Raw genomic sequence first — 11,195 nt, 5'->3', positions numbered from 1 at the left:
GCGGGTCAGTTACAGCGGCAACCGCGACGAGCCTCCGTGTAACGCTCGGCAGTACACTCCCATGTATGAGCAGCAATTAGTGCCTGAGTCCCGGTGAGGAGCTATAGGAGGAGCCCGTTAGCGCTGACGCACAGGTAGGCTAATGGACGCGCTTGTGTCGCGTTAATAATGAAAGTTGAAGTGCGGCCGGGTTAGACACCGGCAGGTGCGACGGAGCAGAGGCCGTGTTTGACGTGTTGGTCGGGGGCAAAGGTGCGGGGCTGGGAAGGGTGTGTGCTGCAGCGATGGATAAAAATGTGCTCTATAAATAACAAATAACTTTAATAAATGACTTAAACAGTTTCTGAGCTGTGATTAGTGCAGATAACTGTAAAAATAATAATATTATTAATGGTCGGAGGTGTCTACTACCACAGCTGCTGCTATTACCACTGTTATTACTACAGAAGTACTGCGGGACGCAGAGTAAATCTCTTCAGACTTGCCCTTTAAATGCTCGCTCATTTGCTTATTTTGTAATGATCTATTGCTGTTTAATAATGCATTTAATGTGGACACTGATGGGCAGAACCCAGCCATAGTCAGTGACCTGAAAAGCAGCCGTTTGTGTGCTGCTCCGCTTACAATTAGTCCATTTTTTCAGTTAAAAGGTTTCCTTTTGGTTTGCACTTGTTGTAATTATTGGACCACTAACGTCTAACATTTACATTTACAAGCTGCTGTACTGTATTCTTCTGATTGCAGGCAGAGCATCGTTTCCACAGGGGGTCGTCGCTCATATTTCCTCCAGCATCATCGCCGTCTGTGAAGGCAGGAGACGGAGGAGTGTTTTCAGCATCTTAAAGGACCACAGCATCACCTAGGTGATGGAGGCCCTGTGACTCAGTGTAGTCATGGTGATGGATGCAGCCAACTTGGCCCTGTTGGATTACGCTGCTCAGCCCACGGTGTTTCTCTGTGATCTAACGAGGAGGAAGGGGCAAACAGATAGTCCTTAAGTCTGGTAATTTTTCCCACTTCCTGGTTAAAGCCCACGATGCTGACAGGGCTCGAGCCCTCTCCGTGAGCCGCCGTCTCCTGGGTCTTGCTTCTTTTCTCCCGTACGGATCATGGATCTCCTGTGGGTGCTTTCCGTGTCCATGCTGACCGTGTGTGTTGCTGTCCCCATGGATGCTGTGGCTGGGAGCCACAGTCTGTTCACCTGTGAGCCCATCACCCTGCGCATGTGTCAGGGGCTGCCCTACAACTCCACCTTCATGCCCAACGTCCTGAACCACTACGACCAGCAAACTGCTGCTCTCGCCATGGAGGTACGGTACATCGCTGCCATGTGATCTGAGAAAGACAAACCATCTATCTGTACACACACACACACACACACACACACACACACACACACACACACACGTATATAAACTAAAGGAATGACAGTTTTTCTCTCACAGTTATCACAGCAGCAAAATTCATGCGATTCATTAAAAAAAATTTGCTCTTCACTATATTATAATAAATTTATAATTAAAAAAATAAAAATATGTTAATATAAAATTTATCCCCCCTCCAAAAAAACAGTCACACTCACAAAAGCTATTAAATTAAAATAAAGGATAATAGAATATAACTGAATATATATTATGCAATATGTAAAAACTGTACAAAAAAGAAATCTGTATGTTTTTAACACAGTTTATATATTTTTAAATGTTATATTTTATTTCTAGATTTCTCATGAAGCCGCGCTGCCACAGTGTTGGATACGCTAACTTTGGATTTGGTCACAAATGCCTTTAATAGTTTTAATGTTTTTCAACATTTAAAATGAGTTTACATTTTGAAATAGACATTTAAAAATGCTTAAAAACATTTTGTAATTGACAGTGTAACAGCGGTGAGCAAAGCTGCTGTTAAAAAGGCTTAAATCCCGTCAAGAATTTGCACAAAAAGCAATAATTAGATTTATATGTGAAATGTTACGGCACATGAACAGTGTTATTATTCTTGTAATCAGATCTGCCGGCCGGCTGCAGCTGTTCTAGACTCCAAACTAAACAGAGCTGTGATAACTGCCTCACACAGTATATGAAAGAGTGTCATGGAGGATTTCATATATGAGCTTCAGTGATTGTTGGATCGATCACATCGATCAGCCCACAGCATGAAACAGTCTCTCAGCTGAGAAGCTTCTTTCCCACATTTTCAGTCCAGACGCTTTTCTTTCCGAGGCGACGACGACCTGGATCACTGATCGCTTCACACACAGCTGAAATTGTGCGCTTCAGAGTTTTTAGCTAACAGAGCTGCCTGGATGTAGCGAGCCACAGGTGATGCTTGCTGTAAATTCCCTGTGTGTTCACCTGTACTCGTACCTGCACAGCCCTACGTCACATGGGCGCTGTTGGGTTAAAGTGATTTGAACGTTTGCGTTCTTGTTCTCTCGCTGCTCCTTCGTTCTTCTAAAGATGAAATTGGAACCTTTTTGGGATCGATGAGTGTCTCACACACCACAGTTACTCTATGTTGGCTTCAGCCTTTTAGTTCTTCATTTAATGAAGTTGTGTTACTGCTGTGAAAGGGACGGGGTCTGTTAAACAGGTTTGGATCTGAGCCGTGTGATGTTTGTGAGTCCGGTCACTCATGTTAGCCTTCAGAGCCCGTTGGGCTTCCAGTCAGCGTCCACAGTGCTGATAATCTGCCTCCGTTCCTCGGTCGTTTCTCTGCGTTCTGACGCAACGTTTTGAGAGCAGATTCACATGTCTGTCATACATGTGAAATGAGTGATTCGGTGTGCGTGGCACACTTTCTGCTCCCGTGGACACGAGCAGCTCGTTAGGTGTGTTTGCTGAGGAGGTGCCAGCCTACTTAAATGTGGCCCATCTAGCTGCTGAGGCTGCAGCGTGTTACCAAAACATTAAGCAGACAATGAAGGTTTCGTTTTTGTCCCTTTGGGCCCTGAGAACAGAGGATTATTAAAACGCCAGCGACTTAACAGGGCGTGGTGTCCTGAGATGGGTTTGAACCGCACATCTGGCCTGTTGACAGATGAGAGCGATTAACCACGACATGTAGTCAGCTGCTGTTTTATATAACAGGCTTTGAGCAGCGAGCCAACGAGTCAGGCTTTAAGGAAACACAGCTTCATTGTTTTGGGTTGTGATTTCAGCCTCGTGGATAATCCACAGACTGACCATCCACAGCATCTCACTGTTGTCGTGGCTGCTAAAAGATGGAGCACGGAGCAGATGCATCGCTTCATTAAGTTAATCCCGTCCTTTATGGCGGCCGATCCCTTGTGAAGTTCTGTCTGTCTAGTAATTACGGGCCAAACTGCTGTGTTGGCTCGGCGCTCTGCCGGCCTGTGTTTAGTTTATCGATGCCCCGCGTCACGCGCTCTTTGCTCCCTCTCTCTGCGTCACTTTAACCCTTCAACCTCGCCCGGCCCCACCCTGCCCGGCGTAGCGGATGTGCAGCACTCTGCCGACCATCTGTGCATCTGCGCCCGCCCCGGTTCACGGCGCTGTGTGTAGACGTGCTGAGGAGAGGTGGAGGTTACGTAACTGTAACGGGCCGGCTGTGTCACAGCTGTGGTCTCGTTCGACCTCATGTTTGGGAAAGATGAAACTGGTCCCATGACCGTGCGCTCGTACCAGCACCGTTCTCGCTGTGCAGCGGTGCTTTCAAACGTGTTTCGAGTTTCTGACGGTCGTTATTCACGTCTTCATTTCTCTGACTGATTAAATGTTACCAGCTGCATGTTGTTTGAGGCCAGGTTAGCTTTTTACGCCTGATCAGTGGGTGTGTGTCGCAGTGAGGCGAGAGAGGCGCTTCTGGTTTAGACGGTGTTCACTTTGATTGGTCATGGCTTCACAATTAAGTCTCTTTTAGTGCTTGTTTGGGTTTGGAAAACACACGGAAACCCAACAGGTTCCAACACCACGGAGCCCAGTCTTGGCTCTCGTTTCCCAGATAACTCGCCCCAGATCCAGCTCATGGGAGAATTCAAAGCCTGTGAGACGTCGAGGGCAGCCAAATGAGAATTGACAGTTGATTTTAAAGAGAATTAGGTCCGCTGAATGGGCGTGATAATGAATGCCTCGCCTCGCACCGTGGAGAAACTGGGAGTTGGATGAGAACCAACGCCTGCCGTTCTTACAGTTTCTGTTCAAACCCCCTGAAGAGTCTTTGTGGTTCCCTTTTCATGTCTTGCTTTTTAAGTATTTTTTTGTTCAAGATTTTAGTGTTTTAGGAAAGTAGGACAATTTGTCACGATCTCATGAGCTCCAAACCGATAGAGACAAACTGAAAATGCACTTTAATGACTCTTCTTTGGTGTGTCAGGTCTGTGCAGCTTTTCACAGACAGAATTTTCTGTTTTGCACATTTAGTATTTTATTTTCTACAGCTGTGAGCAGAATGTAACACAAACCACACAATTTGTTAAAATGGATTTTAATGTTCCCGTGTTCATCCTCGCTCGATCCGTCACCGCTGACCGCCGTATGACCTCGCAGCTGAAGTGGGACGGTGGCCTCGGGGCTCGGGAATCGGCTATTTCTGTGTCACAATGACACTGTGCCACAGTCGCATAGCATAACTGAGAGCGTGGCGGATTTGACTGGCACCACAAAAAGAGAGAAAGGACTGGGCCCAAATCCCCGCATTTAGAGATGCTGCACACTGATGAATATGAAGCAGTGTGGGCCCATCACAGGAAATCAATTACGCTGCTATGAACCATCCTCGGCCTGCAGAGCAGATGGCGTGTGGTTCACCGCTCGGTGATGATCATATTACTTTTCTTTGGTTAAGGTCGTTTATAAGTCCTACTCTTCTGCATTTATGCATCGTTTCTAATGCTCTAGAAGTTTCTCCAACCTGCTGCAGTCTGGTTGGAGGCACTTTCCAGATCGCAGCTCCAGAGGAGAAGGACGAGCGTCAGGCTCAAACTGGAGGACTTGGATCTTTTGTTAGGAGAAGATTTTCTCTAGAAAGAAGCTGGATGATACTGAGGACTCAACAAAACCAAAGAATGTCAAAATAAGATTCAGTTTCAGTTTTATTTGTCATATGCAAGTTAGCACAGGGTCAACATTGCAATGAAATGTGTTTGACGAGCAGCAGTCACTCAGCAGCATGATACAGTAGGAGAAAATATAATAAAATAAAATAATAAAGAAAATAGAAAAATAGTAAGGAGCAAAATATTAGAGAGACGTGGTAAAAGAGAAAAGATGACTAAATATACATGTATCTATAAATATAAATATATGTACACTAGTGATTAAATAAGAAAATCTTGAAAAGAAATATGACGGGAGGGCAGATGGGACATTGAATGAATGAACAATGATGAACAAATGCTAAAACGAGCGCCCAGATATTCTTATTATAACAGTGAAACATCAGTTTATGGCAAATGCAGCTCCTTTTGGAGGGTTTCTCTTATATTTAGCAGAAGCTTTCAAGCAGATAAGGGATGGAGCCATGGCAGTGGCTTTCACAATCATGTCATGTGACCGTCACGGCAAGGCCAGATGGACCACGCAACGGTCAGGGCCGACTGAAGATGTTAATTGCATTAGATGGATAACTGGGCTTGTTTACGTGAATCCAAAGCATCAAGATTAGGAGTCAGTGCGTTGGGGAAATGTGCTGACTACAAATTAGACACACGAGCTTTTTCTAGGTTATCATAACCTTTGTTTTGTCACGTCTTTTGGGTTATTGCTTGTCGAATGAAGGGTCCACAGCTGCACAAAGAATAATCAGCGGCCGGCTCTGAATCTCAGACTCACTCGTTTCCTCCTCAGATCAGCCTGTTGTCTCAGGTTTACAAGTGCAGATAAACTGTGTCGTGTTACAGACGGAAGAATAACCCAGATACTCCACCCCGCTCTGCCTGAATGGATGTGTAAGGGAGAGCTAAGGGGTGTGTGTGTGTGTGTGTGTGTGTGTGTGTGTGTGTGTGTGTGTGTGTGTGTGTGTGTGTTAAACAGAGTACTTTTTTGTGCATTCTGGCACATTTTAACAGGCTTATTATGTTAGTAAAGATGTATCCCAGCTGATCACACACACACAGACACACACACACACACACACACACACAACATGGTCTGATAAACCCAGCGTGACCTGGCCTATAAAAGAGCCTCTTGTTTTATTTAATGTCCAACACCGTGTTTATTGGCAGTGGAGTGAATAAGAAGCACAGCAACCTCTCAGTGTGTGTGTGTGTGTGTGTGTGTGTGTGTAACTGTGTGTGTGTAACTGTGTGTGTGTGTGTGTTCTCAAACTGTCTTAGGAGTGAACGACTCTGCCCGTTCGTCCTCTCTCGCTCACCCGGTCTCTCACCCTCCTCCCCCACCTCTTTTGTCCTCCCCCTCCCCCTACACAGGACTCACCCGTTGCCCAGGAAACGGTCCCAATTGTGCCGTTAACAAAAGGAGCAGAGGCTTTCTCGCCTCGCGAGAGGTGGTCCCCTCCGCCCTGCACCCTGACCTCCTCGAGCCCCGCTCTCCTCCCTCTTCGTCCTCCTCCTTCTCCTCCACTCCGGTGATGCATCACTCGTCACCATGGCGCTGAGCTTTGAAATTTGGAGAATTGGAATGGCAGCAGAGGAGAAAGGGGGATAAAGAGTGAGGATAAGGGGGGGAGATGGGAAGAGAGGTGACTAGGAGATATTTTTTTAAAGGGCAAATCAACAAGAACCAGTCGTCCACAGTGGGCGTCACTGTCAGCGATTCAACAGTCACACCTGAGACCTGAACTCTTCCACAGCAACATTTTTAATTTCTCTTTCATATTTGGGCTGATTGGGACCTGATGAACGTAAAAACAAAGAATCACCAGATTTATTATTTTACCTGATTTTTGTTTCTAAGAACAGTGACAGCCACATGTGAGGACATTTTTAATTTAGATAAAACAGAGGCAACGGCAATGAAAACCATTAGGCATACTAGGCTGTATTCATAATTAATACATTAATCTTAGATAACTTTCATCTTAATCTGATTCAAAACATGCTGGATAGTGTCCATGCTGCAGAGGTGAAGCTGAGGTCACGGCTGTTTGTCCCGGTTCTTCAAAGGCTGCTACGTTTAAGATTAGAAATATGCAAATATGCACTTTCACTACACCGTCCCAGGAAGCACGATTATTAGAGATGTTGCTCCTGTTCTTCGCCTCAGTTTGATGTGAGATGTGGTTATTTACTGTGAAAGCAAGCAGTCAGCGACACTCACAGAAGCTGTGCCTGCCTCGCTGTTACGGACGCACCGTACCAGCTGAGACGGTCCGACCCCGCTGACTGATCATCATGCTGACTCATAACAAATGTGTTTCGGAGAGTCAACAGAGTTTTTTTTAAGAAGGAGGAGATTTGTTTTTCTGAGCAGGTACACAACAAGACAACAGAATAACAATAGATTTTAGGCCCGATGGTTGTTATGGAGATAACGAAGGTTCGTTTTCTTAGAAAATTCAGAGCAGAAACCATCAGATTTAAAAACATGAGGAATATCCTGCTACCATTATGTTTTTAAATGTGTCAAAGAGGAAAAACAGTGACAGTGTTGCTAAATTTTAAAAGAACATTTTGGGTTCCTTGTGATCTTTTCTTGCATCCGTATGCGGGACAGAGCTGGCTCAGTCCTATTGGACGTGTCACAGATCTCACTGAGCGAGTTTTCAGCGTTACTGCAGCTCTGTTAGAATTACTCACAACTAGGGCTGGGCGATATGGCCTAAAATTCATATCGCAATATAATTTCAAGCATGTGCGGTAACGATATATATCGCGATATATTCTTTTCTTCTGTATAACATATTTTCCACACTTAAAATCCTTTAATTTTCTCAAAAATCGAGAGTGGGCCTTATGTATGAATTCTGGTCGTGCTTACTGACCTCGAACCAATTTGGGCAGAAATCTGTTAAAAATGTTTTAGTACAGCTTTGTAAGCGGCACTGTTTGATGGATTGTCAGAGCATTACGGCTGCCGTAGGGAGGAGCTTCGCGGAGTAATCTGGGTCCAAAACTCCGTCCCCTTCAGGTCCCAAAGTCAAACGAACACAGAGTTAAAAACGGTCTAAATTCTTTCATCTTTAATTAAATAATCAGCGTTGCTGCTTTATCGGGTGTAACAATTAAATTTAACACCCAGGCATCCATGAAAACAGAAGTTATTAAATTTAACGGAGTTAGAAGTTAGCAGGAAGTTAGCTCGCTAGTTTCCATCTAAACATGATATAGCATGTTCTGACTGAGAGATTTCTGAAACTAATTCAAACGTACAGCTCTGCTACCACTTCCAACATAAATGAAGACAGAAAACTAAACAGCAGTGGCGTTTGCAGGGTTACTGAAGTTGGACTACCTGGTATATAATGATGTGCTACGTGATTGCTAGCGACACAGCTATGTTAGCATAACATTAGCACAGTGAAGCTGGAGGATGAACGCCAACTTTTTTTCCACTCGATAAAAGTCATTAATGAATCGATGTTACGGAAGTGGAGGAAGCGCAGTTTTTGGCTTTCCCCATATTTCAACAGTGCTTCATTTCTTTGCTATGACTGTCGGCATAATTTGCAGATGATAATGGTTGTAGCTGCTGCGATGCTTTTGACCAAAACAGGCGCAGCTTGATGACATCATCAACATGCGCTATCGCGATAGAGCATTTTCCTGAGTCGTAAACTGTGCAGCAGATCAGCCTCTTATATCTGCATCTATCCCCTCATTGGCTGTTTGTTGGCCTTGTTTTGGACTCCCAGAATGCACCATTTTTCGGCGACTGGCAGACACGTCTCCTCTGTGTGTGTTTCTAGAAGGACACATTATTCCACATTTTCAGAGATCAAAAATCCCATAACAAACTGCCATGAATCCATAATGACTGCAGCAGCAGCAGGATGGAAGCTGAGGTTACATTAGCATACCGCCAGCATCCACACAGTTGTGTGTTACACGCTCTATTCTCCTTACATCGCTGACTCTGGGGAGGAAAGCTGCACGACGAGCTTCTGGCCAGTGGTTCACCAGCTGTTTCTGCTGTGGCCACTAACACTAAACCCTGTGGAGAGTGTGATTGTGTGGGCAGAGCTGTGACCGGCCATATGTACCATCCACTGGCTCAGTCCTGCTCTCAGTGGCTCACATGATGGGTCGACTGTCATAAAGAGGCTAAATGGACACGCGAGGAGTTGCGGGAGGGTTAAAAGGGCAGGAGGGGGGGACAAGGATGGAAGAGCACAAAAATAGAAAAATGAGAAAAATGGCGAGATGATAGGAGGACAGATGAATGTGTTTTTTCTTTAGTAGATCATCCTGGTAGCCTGTATAGGGATTCGGCTTTGGCCCTTGGCGTCTCCCTTTGTAGCGCCGTCCTGTGTGGTACATCGTGTTCTATGGAGCGCAGCAGTAGCCCACGGGAATCAAACGGGAGAGAAAGAGCGAAGATGCAAACTCACTTGTGTTGCATTAGATCATGTTTGAGTGGTTTAGCCGTGTTTACAGGGCATCGCTGATGAAGTAATAGATGTCACAGGACTGCTCGCTGGCAGCGGCACGCAACGCGAGTCACAGGAGGGCCGATTGCAGCAGTAGCGCCCGTTTCCCTCTCGTGGAGGCCGCTACATTCAGGATTTTCTGCTGTTCTTCCTCCAGAGAATAGCCAGCCTCCCTGTTGTACCTGACTATAGCTGTAACACGATCACCAGGAAGCGCTGCAGCCGATAGTAAAAGTATCTGTAAGAGGTAACCGGCCACGCAGCTTCAGTGCACACGGGGGCCAGAGCTACATGTCAGTGATGATCTGTGAGGACCATTCATGGTTGCATCGCGTTTGAAGCACTTGTTTTCACGCTGGCTCATAGCGTGCACGAGTGCTCGTGTCATTACACGGTGGAGCTCGTGAAACGTGATGACTCCACCATCGGCTGGATGGTTGAGCTCAGTTACGACGGGCGATGCTCTCAGAGAGCGTATGCTGTGCTGAGCTGCGACTCGACCATAAATCTGTGTCATCGTGCCGTCTATCGCTGAGCCCACGCAGCGCAAAGCCATCAACGCCAGGAAGAGCGATATGAACAAGGCGCTGACAAAAGCTGCACGGACGTGGGTGCTTTGTGCTTTGAGGGGCGAACACCCACTCGAATCCTTTTACAGAAGCACGTCACATGTGTGTGGCAGGCGAGCAGGAGACGGCGCTGTGTTGCAGACATACGGTGGGAACGGTGTTTAAATCTGATTGCAGTTAAGGTGACAAAGTCCTGCGTCATCATTGCTTCTCTGAAAGATTTATCCCCAAACAGCCGGATTTGGACATGTCGCATTTTTATTGCTGTGTTTGCTAATCGGTGACGGACAGAGACGCTGAGCCGACACACAGCTGTTCAGTTTTGTGCCATTTTCTAAAATCTAAAATCTGAAATCTGTTACATTTGTAACGCCAACAAGATTCTGATTGGTGCACACACACACACATGCACACTCGCACACGCACACACAGGACGTGGCGTTCTTTGCACTTTATTTAACGTTGTTGAAGCTGCATTGATTGGTTAAACATTAATATCCATTCCTCTAATAAACCCCTCCCCTCCCTGTTCCTGTCTGTCACATACAACTGTCTTTAAAATCTGGGGGAGGGCAGTGTGTGTGTGTGTGTGTGCGCATGTGCGTGTGTGTGTGTGTGTGCGCGTGTGCGCGCGCGCGTGTGTGTGTGCGTGTGTGTGTGTGTGCGCGTGTGTGTGTGTGTGCGTGTGTGCGTGTGTGTGTGTGTGTGTGCGCGTGTGTGTGTGTGCGCGTGTGTGTGTGCGCGTGTGTGTGTGTGTGTGTGCGTGTGTGTGTGTGTGTGTGCGTGTGTGTGTGTGTGTGTGTTAGTGATTGACTTGGGTGTGGCTCCTTCTGTAACACACACAAACACATAAAAACTGCAAACCACAGTGTGTTTGGCTCACACACATGCATGGAAACTTCTATTTGCATATTAGCAGCAGGACCACGGATGCTTCCTGCACCCACTGTGTGTTGGCACAGTTCATGTGTGTGAGAGCATCATTGTGTCGGTCTGTGGGTGTGTGAACGTGAAGATAATACACTTCCTTGTGTTCGTGTAAGCACGATGCCCCAGTGTGTCAGTCAGTCACAGCGTGGTCCACCCTGCAACACAAAGGCCCTGTGTGCGTGCGTG

At 46.2% G+C, this 11,195-nt stretch overlaps 1 protein-coding gene across 3 annotated transcripts in view; it reads left to right on the top strand.

The window, feature by feature from the left end:
• Positions 1 to 1,109: 1,109 nt before the first annotated feature.
• The window catches only part of fzd3a (frizzled class receptor 3a), a 19,905-nt gene continuing 9,819 nt past the window's right edge, over positions 1,110 to 11,195 (top strand). For all 3 annotated transcript variants that reach the window (XM_085372214.1, XM_085372215.1, XM_085372213.1), the window contains exon 1: positions 1,110 to 1,310. In XM_085372214.1, the coding sequence (XP_085228340.1) occupies positions 1,110 to 1,310 (201 nt within the window). The remainder of the gene's footprint in view (positions 1,311 to 11,195) is intronic.

Source organism: Diplotaxodon limnothrissa, linkage group LG15 (genome assembly GCF_057381915.1).
Source record: "Diplotaxodon limnothrissa isolate DT_005_m linkage group LG15, D_limnothrissa_male_GT1.1, whole genome shotgun sequence".
Taxonomy (NCBI): Eukaryota; Metazoa; Chordata; class Actinopteri; order Cichliformes; family Cichlidae; genus Diplotaxodon; species Diplotaxodon limnothrissa.
Note: the sequence above shows the minus strand (reverse complement) of the source record. Positions and strands in the feature narration are given on the sequence as shown.